Genomic DNA, 24,369 nt, shown 5'->3' with positions numbered 1-24,369 from the left:
CAAGGGTCCAAAGAGACTGGAGGGAGCATCCATTGCTGGAGCTGCTCTGAATTTGACTGGGCAAGGCCCTGGGCTTCCTGTCCTAAGTGTATTCTGCTTTGACCAGGTAACCGGTAGACATCCCTTAAAATTTTAATGTATTTTCATGTGCTAAGCAAGAAAATACGACTGCTTCAATCTCACATTTATCTTGTTCTCTAGTAGTGTCTCACCTGCTGCTCACCTGCTTCTGAGATTAGACTCTAAACTAGTAGGAAGAGATATCTCTGTGGGCTCAGTGGAAGCTTTTCTGTAATACACAAGGCATTATGCAAAGTACTGAGAGCCTATTAGTAACATTTGAAGAAGGATATGGATCTGCAAATGGCAGAATTGACACTCTGACACATCTTTAATATTCAAACTGTAACTATTTATTTTACAGCAGTCTAAAACTTATATTATAAATTCATGACACAAAGGAAAATGCATACAATTCCCTGATAAAAAAAGATGTATTGTTTCGATTGGGAAAAAGATTGAGCAAGTTATGATAGTGTTAGCAGTAGTGACCGCTTCCTGGGTTAACAGTCCCATTGTTTTTGGTAGAATGCTTAAGAAGAATATAGTTAATGTTGTCCAGGTCAGAAAATAAGTTCATACAGCTGCTTGCTGAATGTGTACTGGTGCTAGAATCAAAGCAGTATAAATTATCTTTAATCTTTGTGTGTGTGTACTCATTTTTCAGACTGCTACAGATAAAGAGAGAAGCTCTGGTCATGATTTCCTTGTTGGACATGTTTACAGGGGTGTGGAGACATTGGGAAAGGAACTTTTTATGTATTTTGATCAGAAAGCTTTGAGGTAAGAAGTGAGAAGGTGGCTTCCTATGCATTTAGACTGAATGTATTTGGGGGGTCATATTGTTCTTACCAATGGCACTTCCAGAGATTTGAAAGTATTACAGAGAAACTTCTCATCAGCCACTCTGCAGTACAGGAGTGCTGGATATAGTCATGTGATCAGATAATTTACTGCTTTACTCCAAGATTCCATGTAAAGGTATCTAGCAATGACAGTTATTTTTTTACATGCTTTTTTTCAAACAGGAAGTTGCATTTTCTAGAGACAAAACAGTTATAGTACATGCAGTGCATTCAGATTCCTGCAATATTGTGTGGCACTAAATAATTGTAAAGTCTCACCTTTTTACTTTAAAACTAGAAATCATCAACTCCTTATTACTAGTTCTCATTGAATAACAGATCCTAGGTTTAATTAGCATGCCTTTTCTATTTGTAATTAAAAAGGATTTCTAATTTGCCCTGTTTCAGGATATCAAAGGTAAAGAAACACTGACACTGATGATAGTCAGACTTATTCTATGCACAATCATAGCTCCTGGTAGAATATTTTATGAAATATATGACCTCTTAAAGCATTACTAATGTGTAAAATAAATGCTTGAAAGAATCTGTTCTTCTACTTTGCCATCTGTGCATTTTTCAGTCTATTTCTTTTATTAATTTTTAATTGACCTGCAGGTTTTGCCTTGGTTGTAGGCAAGGAAAAGCAGAAAACAACATATGGCAAATACTAATTACTTTGTTTATGGTGTTATTTGATGTAGCTGTGATGTGATGACAGTGGTGGCAATATGGGGACTAAATTCTTTCTTTTCATACCAGGTGACTTCTGCCTGTTTTAACTGAAAATTATCTGGTCAAGTGGCCTCATTTCTTTCAGCCTCCCTGAAGGTTTAAGAATCTATATTGGAAGATCAGCATGTTAAGTGGAAAAAAATTTCTAAGTGCACCAGGAAATGGTGCTACTTAATGATCAGGTTTGACTTCTGTATAATGAATTATGAAGACTACTCGAAAACAGCAATGTTTTGGAGGGATTTTTACTTGGGGAGCATTCTTTCTTCTCTGGGAATTGAGCATTCTGTGAGATAACAGTTTGTTATTGTGTTACTGGTAATGAGTAGAATTAATGTACATACATACTGCCTTGGGTATGTAAGGTTCACAACTCTAAAAATAGACTGGTGTAATGTTTGGAAACAATAGTGATGTTAAAATACCTATAAAAGCTCTCTTTCTTTCCAGGATTCACTTTGGTATGAATGGTTCCATGCACATTAATCCTGATGGAAGCAAAGACAGAAATGGAGCACAACCAATTTTGGAGATACAGCTTATGGAGGATACTGTTTGTTTTTGGGATGTGACAGTAGAGTACAGGTAAAGCAGAAACTAAGGAAACAGTTTCTTTTTATAATGTTCTTTTAAGGTAAATAAGAAATCATGTAAAAATTGTTAAGTGCTTGGATTCTATCAAGACAAAAATTTCTAAACAGACCATATTTATTGGTATGGTAATTGAAGTTTGTTAGTTTTGTATCAGAGCTTACATACAGATAAAGTAGTTCTATGCTATAGTGTCAAGACTGGGAGTGAAAACTGGATTTAATTTTGTCCTTAGATCTGTACACTGAAACCCATTGCTCTGTTAATTTCTATCCAAGTCTCATTTCTTAACAAGGGTGACAACCTGTCACGATTACTGGTTTCAAGTTTTCATGCTCCCGAGGTTAGGTTTTTATTTTTTCCTTTTTGGAAGCAAGTTTTTATAATTATTCTAGTTTACATTAAGCAGATGTTTATGCCCATTAGCACTATACTTCACACTGCTAAAAAAAGCCACCAGTGAGCTTGATTTTAAAGTGATTGAGGCTCTTGAGTGGAAATGGGCATGTAAATTCATGTAACATATATAAGCACACTTAAAATTACAAGACACAAAATCTCATGTTAGCCAAGACTTCTTGTACTGTATTATTTTCAAATGATTATGCTTATCCTAATCTAGGATATCTATGTATCTTAAAACACTAATATATATATATATTTTAATTTTGTAACTACTACTAATGATCTACTGCTACATATATCTGTTACATAATTATAATTAGCTCAGTTGGTTAGAGCATGGTGCTAATAATGCCAGGGTTGTAGGTTTGATCCCCATTTGAGCCTTTCACTTACGAGCAGGACTCCATGATTCTTGTGGGATCCTTCCAACTCAGAATTTTCTGTAATTCTTTAAAATCTAATATATAAATTTAGTTTACAGATTATATATATACATACACACACACACATAAATGTCATGTTGTAACTAGTGGACCGCATAACCATACAGTTAGGTATGTTTGAGGGCTCAAACACATGGGCTTTCCATCTTGTAAGCAGTTTTAAAGCAAGGAGCTGGCAAATATTTTTCAAGCTAATAGGAGCAAAATGAGATGATTTCTTGTATGTTGGACTGGATGCATGTTCCATGCATGTATCATTGACCTGTTTTTGGAAGAGATGTTTAATGGAATTTCTGTGCCACTTCCTGTCATTGGTATTTTCATGGTTTCTGTTATCTGCATATAATGTTCTATTGTAATTTTTTGTGTTGTTTTTAAAACTATACTGCTGTATTAGAATATATTTAAAATAAAAATTATTCAGCATATTTTTCTCTTCTGTTCTCTTCCAGAAATGCAGCTGAGTGTGAGCAGAAAGTGAGGATGATGGAAAGTTTGGATGTCTGTTCTCCAAAGTTTAGCTTCTCGAGAGCAGAACATGAGATTAAGCAGCAGAACACCCGTATGTTGTGTGATGTGTTATTGGATCAAGCAGTATTACCTGGAGTGGGAAATATCATAAAAAACGAAGCACTGTTTGATAGTCGTCTTCATCCAGCTGTTAAGGTGGGTGAATGTCTCAAGATGGTTTTTAAAGACACCAAAATGTTAAGAATTTAAATACATATTTATTTAATATTTTGGTACCTTCTTACCTTTTTTTATCATCTGTAATTTCTTAAGTTATTCTTAGACACTAAATTAATATTTTATCATTATAATGGGAGGTTTTTGTCATGGTACTCCTTGGAGCTGATTAACTTTCATATTCTAAGTGTGGCATCCTGTTAGTCTACCATTAAGCTGACAGTCCATAAATAAGGGAAAATGAAAAGTGCTCAGGTTTGGTTTTTTTTTTTTGTTCATTTACTATCCAAAATAGTTTATGTGGTAGAGTTGATAATTTTTGCAGCTGCTTCTTCCACTTCTTATTCTGCTAGCTGGCACCAATTGTTTTTTCTACCATTTTTTATCATACTTTTTCTGTTTTAAGATCCTCAAGCATGTGTCTCCAAACTTTGGCTGAGACTATGATATTTGCAAAACAGACATTACATCAAATGTAAAGGGAAGATTGGTGAAGATTAGTAACTGAAAAGTTTTTTAAACATAGTATTTTGAAAATTGTTCATAGGATCAATCCGGATTTTAATTTTATCTGCGATATGGCAGAAAAAAAGAAAAATGTGATTTAAAATTTTGGGTTCTTAAGAAAAATTTATTTGGTTGATACATCTCTCTAATTGTGCTGCCTTTGACTCACATATTCTTCCTGAATATCTCTCAAAGGAAAGAGCCTCAGATGATGTCATATTATGGTCCATGAGGAGACTGGGAGAGACTTGCTAACTCTTATGTCATTCATGTGATCATGAAGTCTTTGGTCAATATATAGGGAAAGACAACTGAATTTTCTACCACATGTTTTGTGTGGTTGAGGCAAAGCACACTGTTTGATATTCAAGCAGTGAGTTTTTGTGGTACAGAATGTGAGCATGTACTGTTTTACTGAGATGATACATATTGTGTCTGGGAATTATCACAACACGGAGAAAAGCAGCTCCACATCAGTGTTCAAAGTGTACCTACCTCATAGGTGATTTTTGCCATTGTCCCTTAGTGTCCCTAAAAATCATTCTTGTCTTTCTTACAGGTTTGCCAACTGACAGATGAGCATATACGCCACTTGGTGAAAATGACACGTGATTTTACGCTGCTTTTTTATAAGGTATTGGCACGTATTTCTGGCAAACTTCCAAAATGTTACTCTGTCATGTTAGCTGCGTGTGATCATCTGGTGAAAACAGATAAAGTATAACAATATAAAGATGCAACAAAACAAGTTTCCTTGAATAGGAATGTTGGTTTGTGTGCTCATTATTAATTGTGACTTGTCAGATGATGGGAAGGTAAGTGGAGTCAAGATTGTCAAGATATGCACAGCTCAGCCCAAAAAACCTTCAGAGGCCAGTTCAAAAAATTGCCTGAGGGCTAGTTCAGTTTTCCTGTGCATGTGCAATTACGCCACTCTGAACATGTCAGAATTGATGTAGGCTAACCACAAAGTTACATGTAAGATAACGCAGAGATTATTCTTCAAACTGGGAAGTAGAGATTGTCCCAGAGAAGTATGTAGCTAGTTGATATGGCTTCCTTTATAAAGCTTGGAATAGCAATTAAATTTATTTGACTAGATAGCTGGTAATTTCTAATACCCTTTTTTTCCTAACTGAAATAATGGTTTTGGTTGATAAAGTGAAATAAATTATGATTTCTCCCTACTGGTATAACTTCAGTAGGACTTAATTTCTTCCCATATAAACTCCATAATTCCTGGTGCTTCTTAACTTTCCATAATAGATAAAGAGAGAATTTGACCTAATTCTTCTATGTTTTGTTTCTTTAAGCTGCATACAAAGAAATGAACAGCAGTAGTGATATTTTTGTCTGTTTCTCTTGATGTTCATGAAAGGCAAGGAGCTAGCACTGCTGAAAAGAAATTTTTTGGTTGGTGAGGGTGAGGACACCTAACAGTCCTAAAATCATAAAGGCTAAAACTGTAATTTTTTTAATAGTCTGCTTAAATGTCTGCTTTCTTTCAACCCATTTTAAAGAGTACTTTAGTTTGTTGGTGGGGAAATGTTTGCATTTCTTCAAACTTCATAGCAAAGTCTGTCACTAAAGAGATATTGTCTAGTTCTGCAACAACTATAATACTCAGGAATTTAAAGGCGTTTAGACTGATAATAAATAAGCAAGTTAAACTTTCTGCTTAGCTAATTTGAAAACTTTTGTAGTCCACACTTAGCAAGTATTCACCAGTCAAGTATTTTGAAGAGGGCTAGCCTCTCCTTCATCTTAAAGAGACATAATGAAAATATGTTAATGAGGGATAGTGTTTGAAAATTTTTATAGACTGTTAAAGATTGTTTGCAGTCATCATACTGTAATCATTACAGATGCAAAGATGAAGAATATTATTTGTGTAAAAATATGTTGCTTTTGTTTGGTTTTTGCATAACTGAATGGGAAAAAAACTGCTCATAAGAAAATGACTGAAAACCTTGAGGAGGCAGCTGTGTATATTCATGCAAATATATATTAGTAATTCCTTCTCATTGAATTACTAGTTTGCACTGGCGCAAGAATTCTCTATCAGCAAGACTGATGAATAAGAGCACAGCAGAAGCAAATGTACTGTGCTCAAAGACACCTGTGTTTTGGGAGAACTCCAAGGATTTTCATACATTATGGAGCTAGAGCCACTGAACTCTGCCAGAGCTGTGCTGGTATTGCTGGGCCAGCTGTGGTGTCATTTGAACTGTGCTCAAAGGTTTGCAATTGTAGTGCAGAAACTTGTGCGACTCTGCAGAGTTGGCTGCATCTCTACTGGGCTTTTCTAGTTTGGATTTTTTTTTTTCCCCACTTTTAGCTGTAGTGTTTCTATGCTGACTTCATGGATTGTTTGTGAATTGTCTTGTGAAATGTTCTTGCCAGCTGTCTGGAGGCTCTTGAGGTCACTGCCCTTGGGCTTGTACTATACTTAATTTAATATGGCTTTCTGCCAGAATCTAGGGAGATTACCATAGTGCCAACTGGCTTTTCATGAGCCAGGTTGTCTGGCATGGCCAGGGCCAAGATGAATCTGAGCAGCTTGGCAACTGGGCACTACCCAAGATTTACAGAATCTTGGGAATGTTTCTGCATTGCACAGTTCTTTAGGTTTTGGGAAGGCTTATTAACCCAGATTGTAGCATCATGTCTGAGCTGTGCTGTTTTTGGCTCTTTTGGGGGTGAGAGAAGGCTGTTTTTGTTTTGTGCTTTATGTTTGTTTTGTTTTCCTTGCTGCATTGATTGGAGCTGTTTGATTGCAGGTGTCTGGTCAAAGACAGCTGGTGCTGAATCAGAGCTAGCTTGGTCCAGCTAAACTCAGAGAGATCCTAGCATGTATTTGCTTGCACCTTACTAGTATGTTTTTTTTTCCTTCTGTCTTTTATTTCACTATGTGGAGAATTAAAGACGTTGTTACACTAGATTTGTTAATTCTTTACATAAAATAATGTGAAATAGCCTTTAATAGTGTCTGTCTAAAACATCTTCATCTAGTCAATGAGTTGACAGTCTATGTAGGGCTTTTTATTTTTAGACTCACATAAAATTTACCTTGAGTCTCTGACTTGGATTTTAAACACGTTCTGTTTCAGTGCCGCAAAACTGGGTCTCCACTCTACAAACACTACAAAGTGTACAAGCGCCCAGCCTGCAGGGAGTGCAGTGGCAGCATCACCGTGTGTCGTTTGGGAGACCATAACAGGATGACTTACTTCTGCTCTCACTGTCAAAAGGTGGATCCCCAGCTTGTCAATCTTAGGTATGATGATAACATGGTGGCATTTTTAATCACCTCCAAGTGCTGTTACAGTAAGTGAACAGCTCCTTTGAAATAGAATGGATCTGTGTGCATTTTATAACTAAATTTAACTATGCCAGACAAAAACAGAACATCTTGAAAAAAAATAGTTTTGGCTATTGGTATTTTAAAATGGTTAGAAGCTTTGATTCTTTTCTACTGTGCTTTTCAAAGGTATAAACTATTATGAAGTAGCTATTTTTCTAATCAAATGTGGGAATTACAAAACAATTCAGAGTGCTCAGATTTATTCACTGAAACTAAGTCACTGGAAAAGTTGCCCTTTTTTCTTGGTGTTGCCAATATAAAGGGCTTGGATGTTTCCACACAACTGAGTTGAATATCATGAAGTAGGAATTTGTCTTTTTTTTACAGGATAGTCCCATCAGTCCTGGCATATCTAGATAGCTGTGCATCCATGCAATTTTCTTCTGGATATAGAGTTATACTGAGGATATCCAAAACATCAGTAAATTCAGAGTGCAGCAAACATTTTAGTGGCTAGGTACTTTTTCTTCCTCCTTACTGGATTTTAAAAACTTTTACTATAGGAGTGCTACAGAGATGCTTTCACTTTTGCATAAATTGTGTTAGCAGCAGCTTTCCTCCTTTTATTTCAGGAAAGCAGAAGATGCATTTGGTATCACAAAGGGTCAAAAGGTAAAAGTTCCAAAAGCACCTTATTCAAACTTAGGCATCTGTTATTCTTGAAAATTTTCATCTTAGGCTTCAGAATTTTGCCTTTTTACTCTCTGTCAATCTAATATAAGATGCTGTTTCACTTTGTGACTTTGCCTTGTTAGTATGTGTGTGTGTATATATGTGTGTGTGTGTATATATATATATAAATGTTATCTAAAATATGTATATATATATATATATATATATATTTTAGATAACATTTACAGAACGCACAAGTTCCTCTCCTACCTCCAAGCTTCTTTCAAGACTCAGATGGCTGAAGGGATTTTGCTTAAAGCTTAAAAAATTGCCTTTGAGTACAGATCAAATATCGAAAATTCAAGCATGGAAGATGGAAGATAAATATTTCACAAGCTGATAACCCAAATCTGCTGTATTTTCAGAAATTAATAATGAGAAATATTTTGCCAAAATGTAGGAAGACAGCAATGAGTCAGATAACTAGAATACAATGTAAGGAAAAAATCTTTCTGTTTTCTAGAACAAGTGATACAGCGTTTTGTTGTTGTACTTTTAAATAAACAAGTGAAGAGTGCTGTATTAAAGTGAAAAACATGGTAGTGGTAGTTATAAAACAAAAAGGTGGTTTCTTGTCTTGTCCTTATCCTAATGGTCAGTTCTTTGTGTTCTACTGCTCTCTTTTCAACTATACAGTAACTGTTACCATGTAAAATTATTAATACCTCAAGTAATTTATTTGCCATTCCAGGCTTCTCACATTTGAAGACTGGAAGGGGCCCATGTGATTATACTGACTTGCTATAGATCATAAACTGTAGAATTCAACCCAGTGGCTCTTGGCTCAAGTAACTTATTATTTTGCTCAATTGAAAAACAATAAAAAAATACCCATTACAAACTTAGCCCATCAAATTCAAATGTACCTTGAATTTTAAATATAGACCTTTTTCCACATATTTAATAAATAGGGATAGGGTGCGGGGGGGTAATGACAGGATAGATGAACCAGGGGAACAACATGGAATTAAACTTTCAAATACGACACACTGAATATATTTAGTCTAGTAATGCATTTTTGATAACTGAGTAGAAGAACAAGTGATCTAATAATGTGAAAATACCCACTTTAACACTTACAGTTCAGCTGTGTTGTTTGCTAGCCACACTATTTGGTGAATGCTGCCATAATGTCTGTTCTACCTCTTAACAGCACAAACTCTTCGGTATGTCAGCAGTTCTCATTATCCTCCTTAGTTTTCCTGTTGTGGAAGATGTGGTAGGTAGTGGAGATCACTACCATTATCTTAGAACTCTAGCCTGTTACAGAAAGCGATCATTATGGAGAAAGTGATAGGTCAAAACTGTCACAACAGTGCCCAACTACCGCATTTGCATTATTGATTGAAGTGCTTAAATTCTTAGTATTAATAAAAGTCTCCAAAAAGTGCACAATTCCACTAAAACTGAAAAAATCCACATGACAGCTTATCAACCATAAATTGGATGATATCATAGTACTTCAAAATAAACATACATAACTTACTGAAGAGATAAGTTCAAGTTACATACAGCATGCTGTCAATGTTTGGATACTATGACAAGAGTAGTCCCTGGTAACAGGAAGCTGTAAAAGGAGTAACTATGATTCTAAATCAGTCTATCAACACAGAAGGTATGATCATTTACAGGAAAATATATAAAACTAAATCTTTAGTGGTATTTGGAGTAGCTTTGCCTCACAAGTCACAGCTAGGTTCCTTAATTCTGAACAGGTTCCTACATTTTAAAAGGCTTTCCAGCAAATGGTGACACACAGGAGACTTTCTAACTTTTAAGGCTGTCAGTGCTTTTGGCTGTTAAGATAACAAAATGGATTTATGGGTAGCATTTAAATGAGAAAAAAAAATAATTATTTGCTAGACTGTGTGATTTTATGCAGTACATCTTCTAAACATTTCCTCATCCAGTAATGCATTTGTTAGCAAGCATTGTGTACAAGGGATGGGGGGGAAAGCCCTGAAACTTTCTCACTAAGCTGCAGTACTTGGAAATGGTGGGGAATCTGAGAGACTGGGGCTTTGTCCTGGAGAGTACATCAGATAATAATTAACTTTCTGTCAATTTTTTGTTTAAATATTTTTATTTGTATTACTTCTGCAGCATCTGGAAAGATTTGCTTTTGAGGTTAAGAAAAGAAAAGTCAAACTTGAACAGTGACATGCTGTCCAAGCTTTGATAGGAGGCATAACACTGTGTACTGCTTGTTGTGTAGCCCATGCCTCCCTGCAGAGAGTGGTGTAAGGCAATTTGTAGAGGGAACGTCACAAAACACTAACATCATTCTTTGTTTCACAGCAAACTGCCAGCAAGAACTAGCCTAATTGGCTGGGCATGTGGCAGGGGGTCATGTTCTAATGAACATGTAGCTCGGAAATCTGAAGAGGAGTGGACGTGTATGCGCTGCACCCTAATAAACAAGCCTTCTGCTGAAATTTGTGATGCCTGTTTGACTTCAAGACCTGAAGGTACTGAAGAGTTGTCTGGCATCTGTATTGGGAAAGAGCAGAGGGGGGAGGTCTGTGTCTGATTTTGATGTAGTTTTTATGTAGAAGTGTCTCACTGTGAATCATATATATATAATATATATATTTCATATATAATATATATAATTAATATATATACATATACAATATGGAAACTAAGTAAGTTTAGTTACTTAGTTAAGTTAAGTTAGTTAAGTATTGTCTTAAACCCTGAAAGTGTTGTCTTCCAACCTGGTGTGTAGGTGGGATTCTATAGGTGTCTTCAGTGACCCTTTGTTTTTACTGGGGCAAGGAGTGAGAAAAATCTCCATTCTTTCAACTCTCCTTAAAGTCATTCAAAGTTTGTAGTGTAAGTCTGAATTAGCAATCATCAAGGGTCAGAAAATTAACTGTTGTTCTTTCATGTGAACAAAAGCAGTGTATTTTAGTACCCTTTTCTAAAAGGATACCGGATTTCTCTGGGGCTTTTTTTTCCCTCTGAATTCAGAGTAAAAATGATCCTGAACTTCTTACCTCAATTTCTTGTTTGTCTCTTGCTGAAGCTTTTAATGCTGCTATCTACATTAAATATTGCTTCATTGCTTAATCATTTTATGACTGGAGTGATATGTGGAAAACCCTTATCTTGCACTAGCTATAGTTCATTTTCTCAGGCCAAGAATCAATAAAATTATGTCTTCGTGCCTTACACGACAGTTGTAGCCAACACAGGTTAATCTTGCATAATTCTTCTGCCAAATCAGCACCAGAAACCTGAGAATTTTAATCTGTTCGCAGAACAAGATTTACCAACTAACATTTATCCTGGAATTAATGATGTCAGCTGGCCTTTATAATATATTATGCCATGTGCACAAATGCTTTATTTTAAGCTTTGAAACAAAATCTTGTTCCTTCTCCTGTACTTCTGAGTTTTACTTGTTCAGTTATATGCAATTACTGAAATCGGGTCTGGAATTTGAACATGTCTTCAACTTGATGGATTACTGTTAGGAAATATTTTTTTTAAAAAAAATAAGGCTTTGCTTTTGTATAGGAGTTGTATTTGAGATTAATTTTTTTTTTTCCAAATATGGATTTGCTTACCTCTCTTTTTTTTTTAATCCTTAAGAATCTTTCCCTTCTCACTTGGTTCAGTGTTTGTTTTTTATGTTGTTTCTAAAATTAACTACTCTCAGCAGAAATGTTTGAATTTTTGAGGACAGAATACTTGGCCTGTAAAATTTGCTGCTGGCCTTACAGTTGAAATAATTCAGTCTGTAGATAGATAATTATTCACCATTACATTGCAATTTCTGTGCTCCTTTGCTAAGTACAAGGCTGAGCTACTACTATTCTTTCTTTAAGTCTGAATAAAACCAGTGTGTTTCACTGTGCACCAGTTGCAAAATGGAAGTAGCCTAGAAACAAGTAATGTTCCAAGTCAAATGCAGAGATTCTTATTTTGTTTCTGAGTGAGAATGCCTTTGGAGAGAGTGTGCCCTTGTGTATGTCTCATCTACCTATGCTCTGCTTAACTCCCTGTTCTTTGTGTGGAACACACTAGATATAGTAGAAAGGCAGGACTCTGTCCTTGAACACTATGGTTTCACAGCTACCTAAAAAGACTGCACATAGGATGCCATCACCTGTTTCTTAGGAAAGGAATTACCTATGGACTCCTTATGTATTAAATTTGCATTAATAAATTATTTCCATTCTTTTGAAATTATTATTGCCCACTAGGAGAGTCTGTAATTATGTGAAAAAACTTGTTGTTTATACCACAAAGCAAAGTCTGAACTGCTTTCTTCTGAAAATCCTCTTACAGTAAGTTTGGATGAACACAAAGTTTGGAAAGGATGGGAACTCTGAAAACACTAGAAACCCCAAAATCCTTTTTGTGTCAATAGTAAAGTAGTAATTTAAAAATGGATAATGCATCGCTGTTTGGAGGTACTATACTGTGTGATCTCCCATTGCTGGGATTAGATTTTTTATTTTAAAAAAATTAAATACTTTAATCCTTATGTTTGGGCCAAATTATTTTTTTTATGGTTAATTGTCCTATAGCTTTCATTACATAGTACTATTAAATAATCCTATTCAAGCAATGGTAATGTTATCTTGAAACATGTCTTACATGATTCCAAGAGTGCATGAGGTTTTTTATATTGTAAGAAATTTTGTACTCTATCTAATTTTGACAGGTTTTGAGATGGTACTGTAAATTCACTCTTTCATTCTCTGCATGACAATTTAGGAATACAGATCAGAAATATAATGTATCATTCTATGCAGATGGATTATAACTAATAACTTTCTTCCTTAGTTCCAAAGATGGAGAGTTTTGAAGATTCTACAGCCGTTAACACAAGCTTAATGAAGTACCCTTGTAATGATTTCAGAAAACCAAGCACAGAAATAAAGATCAATAGGAAAACTGCATTTGGAACTACAACTCTTGTCTTAACAGATCTTGGTAACAACCCTGTTTTGGGAAATGATACCCAGGTATCTGGTGGCCACTCTCAGTGTGTTCCAAAAAGGAATTGTAAACTGATCCAAAGCAATGCCTGCCAATCAGGGGGAAGCACAGACAAGGACTGCTCAACACATGTAACTGCTCTGGCTTTGTCCTCCTGTCAGCAGCCTGACTCTTTCAAACACATACAGAAGAAACAGAAAACTGATCATGTACCTTTGGTTCACCCATTTAATGTAGCAATCAGGTATGTATGCTAAAATGAACGCAAGTCTTTATAATCCCATAAACCAACTTTATCCTTAAAGATTAATTGAATACCATGCTGTTGGGCTCAGACAGTGTTGTCTTTGGAGTTCTGCCAGAGGTAACTTGTTCTAGGCTAAGTATAATTTAATTCAGATTTCAAAAGCACTGAATTACCTAGGCTGCCATTAGAAAAGTCCTGATTTTGGCATCTAACCAGTACTGCTGTCAGCTAAATAGTTGTTCATAGTTCAGCTATTCCCATTGAATAGGCCAGTCTAGTTTTAACAGGTCAGGCACATTTCTTCCTAAGGAGTTGTCTAATCTTAGCACTGTAGTTGCTATCTGCTTAGAGAGATCTTGAAATCAGTGTGAAAGATTACAAAAGGAAGGTATCTGGATGAATATATTCTAATTAAAGTTATTTGTCAACTACCAGGTTTCAGCATTCTTCCTTGAGAGGAAGCTCCATACAGTTGCCTTGATGACCTTCACATCACTGCTTTCACGCTTAACTTCCCTCCCCATTCTGTATACAATCACTTCAGTGCCCTACCCATACTTTTATTTACAGGGCCCTGTTCAGACACATCCATTGCCTAGTTAAGATGAATGTGAGAATCTATGAGGGTTGTCACTGCAGAGTTGGGCAGATAGTCACAACAGTAATGGGAGTGCAAGGTAGATGTCACATTGGTAAATTATGCAGGCTGAATGTGAAATATTGATGATTTGCTACAAAGTTCTTGGTCATGTGTCCGTTCTGAAATACAGAAATTACTTCTTGCATTGCTGAAACACCAGTTTTGAAATGATCTTGCTGACTAGCTAGGCTAGACTGAATGAATACAATTTCTCCTCATGCTCTCAGTACTGGGGAACTGAGGCTGTAGGCAGGATAATTGAGAATACAGAAGATTGCAAACAAGAAATGAGATAGTATCAATCATGACAACAGGTTGTAGCAAATCATCAACAGAAATGCTTTTTTATTGTATTTTTTTAAACAACCAAAACCAACAAAAATCTGTCGGTTATTTTTATCTTACTATGTTTTAATGAGGTGTTAGAATAAAACTGCTGGTGTCTGCAGGGCAGCAGTCTTCCAGACAGAGGAGACAACATAAAATTCCTAAAATCATAACTTGACCAGAATGAATTAATATTTTCTTTTTTCAGAATTAATTAATATTTTCTTTTTTCACTAAGATTCCATTATTGCTTTTCTGCTCTATAAATATATTGGTAAGATACATTTCAGAGCATTAATCTTTCTCATGTCACTACTTTTAAATGAAACTTTGTGTATTGCTGTTAGTCAGAAATTATCTCATTCAATATATATATATATGAGGAAGAAAGAAACTTTATCCCATTCAGAGAATTCTATCTCATCATCTGGATTACTTCTTGTCCAAATATGATTTGGAGCATTACTGTAATTTTTTACTAAAAAGGGCGGGAGTCTTTTCTGTGAAGCATACAAATGCCTTCAGACTGGAGTAATTAGTGGTACTGGTCTTTTTCCCACTGAGAGCAGAATACTCTTTTAGAACATGTCAGAATTTGAGGTGGGCAGTATAACATAAGTGGTAATATTTATTTTGTTTCATAGATGAATTTGAGTACTTCAAAAGAATTTAAGACATGGTGGGGAAAACTGGTGTAATACCTCAAGAAAAGCTCACAGTCATGTCTATTCAGCTTTAAAAGCGCAACAGGGTGCATTAGAGAAGCAAGTCCTTTGTCACTGTGTGCAAAAGTACACTGGGTGAGCTATTGCAATGGTAGCAAAGAGTTCTTGGGCTGGTAATCCCTTTTACGCAGAAGTTGTTTTTAACCTGTCATTACAGCACACCTGGAACAAATCTGACAGACGATACTCCTGTGTTGAGCATTGGGCATCCTCGCTGCAGTAAACACAGCCGTCTCTGCAGCCTCAGAGCTGTGAGAAAGGATGGAGAAAACAAGGGAAGGCAGTTTTATTGCTGCCCTCTCCCCAGGGAAACTCGGTGTGATTACTTTCAAGTATGTATAAGACTTCAGGATCTGTTTTTATAATCAGGGCTTGTTCCTGCAGCCTCCTTGGCCCAATGACCTGTCAGTCGTGGACAGATATATTCCATTTAAAGTTTGACATAAGTACTCTTGTACACTGAATTGAAACTAAGACCATAATAATAGCTATGGTCTTAACGGTTTTAGTTACTTCTCTTACTGTTGAAAAGGCACCTGCTTTGTGCAAATGCTCTTAATCTGAGTGATGTAAAACAGATGCATAAGAGAAATACTGGTTTGAGGGGATGTATGAACATCCAACTTTGTACAGGTTGTTTGGATCACCTTCTTCCTGAAAGAAGGACTACAGCAAACTAGATCTAATTGTCATCCATGTTCTGGCTAGCCAAAATCCTGATAGCCACTAAGGATGATGATTCTGTAATCTGCCTGGGCAAACCCTCCCCCTGCTGCACTAATACCTAACATAACCTTCCTAGATGCAATTGGTGGCCTCTTCTCCTTGCTACGAATGTACATATCTGAAAAGAGTTTCCCCTGAAAAGTCAATGACTATCAGGTAGTTAATAGATGAACTCAAGACAGTAATGACCATAATGCCTAAATTTGAAAAAAACTTTTTGTTAACATAATTTCAAGTTACACCAGTCGAAGTGTATGCAGTTGCTGTTGATGTTAAAGATAAAATCTATAAAGTATTCACAAAAGAGATAAAACTATCCTAAGTACTAGGAAGAATTTCTTCCATGGCATCACCTGTAGATATTTTTCCACTGTCAATTTTAAAATAAGAAATTCACAGCCATCACATGTGCCTGAAACCTGTTTCTTTGGCAGTGGGCCGACTTGGATTTTCCATTTTGTAACCACGGCAAGCGATGTGTTATGAAGACTGTGTTGAAGATTGGTCCAAATAATGGAAGGAACTTCTTTGTGTGCCGTCTTGGGAAGGAAAAACAGTGTGGCTTCTTCCAATGGGCAGATAATGGGCCAGGTATGCGGATTCTTCCATGATGCCCCTGGTACAGTTACCTGTTCTTCAGGATGTCTTAAGTGCACACATTTGTAGTAATTTCTGTTTTGTTCTTTTTCCCTGTTCACCCATTAACTAGTAAAAGACTTCCAATCTAAAGAACAGATCTAGAAATACTAATTTTACATAGCCCTATAAAAATTAAACACTGCTTGTCTGCTGCCTACAATTTTGAAATAAACATTTAGCTTGTAACATATTGTGAAATGCTATTGTATTTCTAATAAAAAATTGCAGTTTCCTTTTCGATGTATTGTTTTAATTTTTTTAAGTGTAAACATGTATTTAACAAAAGTGAATAAAAAGAACATACTTTACTAAATATTGTTTTGTGCTTTCTCAGAGCTTAAGATGAAACAGCAATAAACTGTACAATTCAAATGTTAGAACAGTTGATTGACCTTGCTTAGATTTGGAAAATGAAGACAACTTCCCTAAAACAAATTACATGACTCTTTGGTTTTCTAAATTATATATTCTAAATCCATATCCTAATCTTTTCTTCTAGTTGCTACTGAACATTTTTCTCCCCAATCCATATGTAATGGATTAATAAAATCATACCTCAAAGGTGGTTAAAACTCAATTTATGGTTGTTGGTTTTACCACTATTTGCTGAAGCAAGGGGTAGAGTAAATAGAATACACTAAGCTATCAAATCAGAATTCTTCAAATCTTTAGAAAGTGTACTATTAGATACCAAAGAAAATGAGAATAATGAAGAAATGGTTCATACATCATTCACTTGCAATCGTTTTTTAACTGAAAATAATGGGAAATAGTGTTGCATGTGTGGGATGAAGCACGTTTAAAAGCACATGGCAAATTGTTCTTTGGTCTGTGCAAAAACTCAGGCTGTTTTATGGGGAAGGACTACTTGATTTTCTTGAGAGCATTGTATAACTTCAGACCAATTTAGATCTATTCCATGATGCAAGAGAAACTCTTCCATTCTTTTTCTAAGCAGCACAAATTCAGAGGCTTTTTTTCTTCCTCTTTTTAGTAGCTTTTGATACCTTTGAAATCTTTCAAGACTTTCCTTACATGAAGGAAATTTTTTTATCAGACTGTAGAAACTATAATCTTTATGCTGCTCAATGGACTCTTCCAAATAATGTATCCCTTTCATGAGGTACAGAACTCCACCTGAGAACAAAACAAGCTGCTTCACATGGTGAAGACTGATTTTTCCAGTGCCATCTCTTTCTATGATGCTTCATGTTACAATGATATGTTGCTGCTAGCTTGTGTTTATACATCTAAATCTTTAAAATTGCTATCTAACTGGTTCTTCATTTTTATTTGTACAATTCATTATGATGATAAAATGCTTGATTATTTTTCAATTGTACATGCTTTTGGATGTCTGGCACAGGGATAAATCTTCGGTATTTCAGTTAAAGTTGAAAAATAAAGAAGAAATACAGCCATTTTTGATTACTTGCCTTCTATGAATGTTAAGATTCTCTGAAGCTGGAAGTTGAATGACTTTTTCATTCTTTAACACATGAAAAATAACGGTTGGGCTCTTACATATTTTTCTTTTTTTTTTAGCTTAATAGCCAGACAAGAAGTAAGTATATGTTTAAATAAAATGTATACAAGTTTTAAATTAAGTGCTCTTATTAGCTACTGCAACCATTTTACTTTTTCTGTTCTTGAATTTCTTGAGTATGTTGTATGTTTTCTTAAAAAATCTGTTTTGAATATTTGTATCAGCCTAATTTTGCTATATACACTAGTTGTGTAATGTCACAAGGTGAGAAATAATGGCAGACAGGGAAATCAAAAGGCAAGGACACCCTGTGTCCTTATCACAGTGAGCTAGGATGTGAAGGAATCTCACATGTTTACAGTTAAAGACAGTAGGAAACTAAACAAGAGACAGTGAATTCTAATTCACTAGACGTCTCTGCAAACCTTACTGCTTTTGCCAACACTTTTTTTTTTCTCCCCCTTGGAAGATGGCACTTTGTAGTCTGTTTAACAAGGTCTGGCTGATAGCTGGTTATAACAAGTTTTGACCAAAAAAAGAACAAAACTTATCTTGGAACAGATCCCCACTCAGCCTTTCAAAAAGAAACTGCATCCAAGGGTGCAAAACCAGATGAAAGTCCTGATTTTCAGTTTTTAGTCTAATAGTTTACAAATGTGTTTTTATTTTTTCACATTGATTCATCTGTCACAGTGCAAGTGATGGAACACACTTCTTTCAGATTTGTATCTGGCTTACACATTTTAATGGCTTGTGTAGCACACAATCAACTGTGAATGCTAAAAAGAATAACAAGACCTAAGTTAAAAGAGGGAACTGTTTTTCACAAAGATTTTCTGTAATTTATATTCCTAATGAAAGCAAATGTAAATCTTTTCTAAAAGAAATGTAAAGCTTTTAGGAAAATACAGCCCTTTTTAAAGGCCTTAGGGTTCTGACACGGTTTTGTTATTTTGGCCTTTACCCAAACACAACTAAGAGAAATGGGATTATTACCAGTGCCTACAGGAGGCTGTTAGGAATGAGAGGCTTACATAAGCTTCTTTGACTGGATGACTTCTAAAAAGAGGTGCTGATGACAGTTCTGTAATAAAAAGTAGACTTCCAGTAAAGCTGACTTCTAAGTACTCTTGTGTACAACATTTAGAGAACTTTTTTAGACATTAACACTACACGGTGATAGCATGACTCATAATAAAAACCTGTCTTTCACCTTAAGCTGAAAACATGTTTTATATACCACAAAAGCAACCTCAAAAGGTCCCTGAGCTCAGCTGAACAGGTTTTAGAGGATCAAATCAAGGTCACACAAGTTGTGGAGTAAAAAGTTTAAACTCAGAAAATATGAATGTCATATGCCATGACCAGTTTCTGCTTTACTGGTAGCACTTTCATTACTATTACAGTTTAAGTGAGCTTAGGCAGAGTATACCCTTCAGAATGAAAGGTATTAATGTTTATTTTCCAATTTCTGCCATTTGGTTTAGAATCAACAGATTTTATGCCTGGTTTCATGCCTTTAAACCCTTATTTAAAACACTGTTTAAACCAGCTATTCGTTAAAGACAGCCATTTGATGTCAATGCAAATTCAGCAAATAAATGAATACAATACTACTTACTAATTCACTGAGGGAAACTAAATTTACACTGAAAATATGCACTCAAGTTTTGGAACATGACTCTATCACAACTGTGACTACAGACCTTTAAAATTTTACAGCTATTCTGTATCCACCTTTCTATGTAAAAAGGTATTAGTTCTCACTTGTTTTTCTGGAATGTAAACTTAAGTAAGAGTCATTTAGCTTGATGGAAAGGGACTTTCAAAGAAGTAGAGGATGATTTGCTTAGTATCTGTATGAATACTGATTATTAATGGCTAAGCATCTTTCACATGAAATCCAAGGGTATTGTAAAGTCTCTAACAGACTTCACAGCAACTGTGAACATCTCTAGAAGATTTAAAATTCTTTTCAATGTCTGTTCTTGTACTGTTTTGCACTTTCTGCAATTCAGCTTGCTGATGACAGGCAAAGTTCAGCCTCCAGTGTAACTTAATATTCTGCAGGTTTGTTTTTTATTTTTCTGATGCCTGAAAGATTGTTTATTATATCAAACTTTTGCTTGAATATTCAAAACATACATTCAAAATTAATTCAGAAGTGTGTGGGAATGGGCTATAATTTATCTTAGTGGAACAACAAAATAAAACCCAATCTAAGGAGAGAACCCAACAAATTATTTTCCATATGAAAGCTTATTAAATATGCATAAAGCACACTTATGGATGAGCAGATTCAGTGTGTACACAGTATTGTCTAAACACAGTGCTTTAGTTATTTAACTTATTGAATTGCCACTGCTGTAGGAAGTACAGGTCCCTGCAGTTTGTATGCTTTATAATTTTTATTGTAAAATCAACTTCAAACAACATGACTGTCTTTCAGCCATTAGCCATGTGATATGATCATACTATGAAAAGATGCTAACACTACTCATCTTTTAATACTAAGGTTTTAGGTGAATCTAATTAAGAGACATGGCAGAGTAAAGAGAGACCTCTAGGCACTGAGCAGCAGAGCTTGACTTAGAGGTGGGATGAAATGTCTAGTTAGGAACACTGAGGGGAAAGTGAAGCAAGAGTTCCTCTGTTTTGGCAGGAGAAGGCCCATTCGATTGGTTCAACTACATATGGAGCTGGAATCTTAGTCAGACACCAAAAGTCTGTGTGGTCTTTCATTCCAACTTGTATTACCTCCACCTTGCATTTTAGATCATCCAACAATTTAGCTGCAATCCAACTGCTCTGAGCTCAGATTTAACAGGCTTTAATCTCAGGTTATGAGTAAATCCAACTACAGATTTCACTGAACTATAAAATGACTTGTGTGTAAGTGCTGCTGACTGGTCTGTGCTTCAGGTGGATCCCAGACAGCTCCAAAGATACAGTACTCAAGTGGGCCTTGCCATAGAAGCTTGTATATATATCACATATTCCTCAGAAGTATTTATTCACTTTATCTTAAATCTAGAACGGATTAAATAATCACCTACACTACACTTTTGTGGAAAACATGTGGATTTAGATTTTTTTTCTGGCTGTTTTCTTTAAACATAACATTTTTATTCTATCACAGTACTCATGACAACAGTGAGAGTAATCATTTGATGTGCAAAAAATCCCTCATAATTTATTAGAGACTAGGACACTGTAGTATGGAAAAGACTACCTGAAATGGAGAAAACTGGGAACACATTTTAAGCTTTATTCAAAAAACAATGCAGCACAACACAGAGATCACCAGCTTTGTTACCCACCCCCAGTGAAGTAGCATTTGCATGGTGCTTTCGTTCCAGCCAGTTGAATTGAAAAGCACAGTATTGGCTTAGCCTAACATTATTTTAAACCTATGGCAATATCCATTAAGAACAAGCAGAGAAAAAAATAATGCATAACCTCTCATAAAAAATAATTCAGACTACATTTCTCTAACTATAATTTTATACCAGCAAAATCCCAAAGGTTTTAATAAAAAAGAAACAAAATCCAAACACTCATTAATTTATTAAATATGTTCTAGAACTTCAGGATGATCTTAAACATAAAAATGAAAATTTTGAAATGTCTTTAGAAAAACACTCAAGTTACAAGATATATATAAAAAAGCTAAAATTGAAATTTAAATTTTATATGTAGATTACGTTTTTAATATTGCTGAGCCTATGAAAGTGAAAAATACATTTAATCGAAGTTCCACTCAAGGCAAAGATGGCAGGCTGTTGGGAAATTTCTTAAGGATGGTATTTTTGCATGAAGTGGTCTTAAATATAACAGTGTAACTTGCTTTGATTACAGATGAGAAATAACACTTAACTCAATACTTGGCCTTGTAGAGGATAAAAGTAAAAAACGCACTTGACACTAGAATGCAAAAGCAAGCTTAAAATCATTTGTATGGAGAAGAAATTAGAAAAACAATGCACTTGCTTTTCTCTTTACCTTACTGTACATGCAGAATATATATCCTTTGCTTCTCTGGCAGCTCATTTTAGTTGCACTGTTTTTGTCACTTCTCAGCTTCTTTCCAAGGTTCAATCATCACCAAGTATTTCAATGCCATACAGTTTCACCTAGAAATTCATGCAATGTCTCATGCTATACTTCACTAGAAAAACAGAATATACTTATTTTTCATCAGTCTAAAGTCATCTAATGGGACAAGGCTTTACAATACAAAATGAAAACCCTTCTATAGATGCACGCTTTCAGCAAATGCATTTCTTAAAAACATGAACTGACTTCAAGTAGACCAAAACAAATATATCTCATATTATCATACCCAGTCTTTTCCCATAAATTACTCAGGATAACTGCAAGTAATGTAAACCAGTGTCAGATGCTACAAGTAGCAATGATATTATACAATACACAATAAGGACTGAAGGTTTCAGAAAGTTACCTTTGAAACTTTTGTATCTTTGTAAGCCATAGAACCACTGAAAAGGAATTAAAAGTCAAAAAAAACACCATCACATAAAAACACCAGAAAATATGTTTTCCTTTTGCAGGGGAAATGCACTAAACATGCAGTCTCGACGTTAGCTACTAAAGGTTCTCGGATTCCCACAGAGCCCAACCCTGACAAAGATCAGGTCACCCAAGCAAGGTGTAACCATACAAAGTATCCCTCTACAGCCTGACTTGGCCTGTTCGGACACAGCAATACAGAATGAGACATAAGAACAGAAAAAAACTTTTGCCATAAAGCTATTCAGATATGCAGATATTACAGTACCTATAGGAGTTTCAACTGTTTATGTTTTGCTAATCATAATTTGTTTTGATAAACTAGAACAGGAACTATTTAGTTATCGATTGAAACAGGAGAAAAGCAGTTATGGGGCAAAATAGAAGGTGGAATTCAGGTGAGGGAAATAAAACCCTGAAACTATAGTTCATATAAGGAGGTTCCCCTCACTCCCCAGTTAAAAAAAAATTGTCATTATTACTAATCTAAAACTTTATTTTGCAGATCTCAGGTGATGATAGTTTGAATGTAATACATTAGGTGTTACTGAACTCAGTCCCTGATAATGATTATCACTTGCAATTCAAAAAACTTTTGTTTCCTCCTCATTGTTCTACACAAGCTACATTTGGGTGCTACCTAGAACACATTACTTTCAAATTCAGTTTAAAGCCTTATTCTTCGCACATGGTGGATTAACTTCATTTAATTTGTTATACCAACACATGAAGCACATGAAAAAATTCAAGCACTTGAACTTTGTTCCTAAAATTTCTAGAAGCCAGATAAGCCTTGTTTTCATACATCCATTTAGCTGTATTTGTTGTGAAGTCTTAAAAAGTGATACGGTATGCAGGACTGACAGTTTTAATGGTAATAAATGTTGGAAAAAAACGTTCCTGAGATAGCACTATTAATCAAGTTACAGTCTTCTATTTTGTCAAAAATACTAGTCATTGTGTTAATTGCAAGGTTTCAGGTGACAATCAGTCAGCAGGCTCTGCTGATTGAGACGAGTCTTTTAATGACAGTATAGGTGATTATATTCACGCTATATTTAGAGCTTGTTTGGGCTGCTTGATTGAAAAAATAACAGAAAAAAAACCCCTTGTAACTGATGTTGTGATTGTTTCCTAGGAACGAGAATGACTCGGGACACACAAAATCTGCAGCTCCTGGATTCCACTCCTTCAGTGGCAGAACTGCAGGCTCAGTCCTGGCCACCAACTGGCAGCAGGCTGCATCTATTCACGATGAGTGAGTCAAGAACCAGCCATACTCAGTGCTAAGAAAGCACATCAACTTTGAAAATGAAGTATACACAACTGAAACTATGTATTTAGTATCAAGGGTATCTGAAATTACCTTGCTTTCTGAAAGCTGCTAAATTAGAGAGTACTGTGCATAACCACTGAAAATATTGTTTCCTAGATATTGCAAATAATAACAGCATTGCAAACAAACAGTAAGGTCAAAAGAAATGACCTTCAATTGTTCTTAATGTCCATTCACATATAATTTTGCCACCATGATACATAAATTATAGTAATTTATTCTATAATTTCTTTGCAGGCCTGCCAGATGACCCTAACTCTCTTCTCTGATACAAAAGCAAGTCCAGAAATTTGTTTGGGTTGGCTAGAACTATAATTTTTCCAGAAGTTTTGGAAGACTTCATAAAGGTATGAGTTTGAGGCAGTCAAGACACAGGAAAATATGTACTCAGATTGCAGAAGAAAATAAAACAACTCCCACTTATTCTCTGCAATAAAAATGAATGAATGAA

General features: G+C 35.3%; 1 protein-coding gene across 3 annotated transcripts in view; it reads left to right on the top strand.

The window, feature by feature from the left end:
* The window catches only part of NEIL3 (nei like DNA glycosylase 3), a 26,856-nt gene extending 2,487 nt beyond the window's left edge, over positions 1–24,369 (top strand). For 2 of the 3 annotated variants that reach the window (XM_086891610.1, XM_086891612.1), the window contains exons 2-12: positions 728–843; positions 2,091–2,225; positions 3,532–3,745; positions 4,833–4,907; positions 7,384–7,550; positions 10,608–10,777; positions 13,107–13,506; positions 15,359–15,533; positions 16,362–16,518; positions 23,721–23,840; positions 24,156–24,369. In XM_086891610.1, the coding sequence (XP_086747736.1) occupies positions 728–843; positions 2,091–2,225; positions 3,532–3,745; positions 4,833–4,907; positions 7,384–7,550; positions 10,608–10,777; positions 13,107–13,506; positions 15,359–15,533; positions 16,362–16,518; positions 23,721–23,840; positions 24,156–24,187 (1,761 nt within the window). In that variant the 3' untranslated portion in view covers positions 24,188–24,369. Of the gene's footprint in view, positions 1–727; positions 844–2,090; positions 2,226–3,531; positions 3,746–4,832; positions 4,908–7,383; positions 7,551–10,607; positions 10,778–13,106; positions 13,507–15,358; positions 15,534–16,361; positions 16,880–23,720; positions 23,841–24,155 lie in introns of those variants that run through there. The other variant, XM_086891611.1, reaches the window with a different exon arrangement.

Source organism: Cyanistes caeruleus, chromosome 5 (assembly GCF_971803275.1).
Source record: "Cyanistes caeruleus chromosome 5, bCyaCae1.hap1.1, whole genome shotgun sequence".
NCBI lineage: Eukaryota > Metazoa > Chordata > Aves > Passeriformes > Paridae > Cyanistes > Cyanistes caeruleus.
This window is presented reverse-complemented; position numbering and strand designations above follow the sequence as displayed.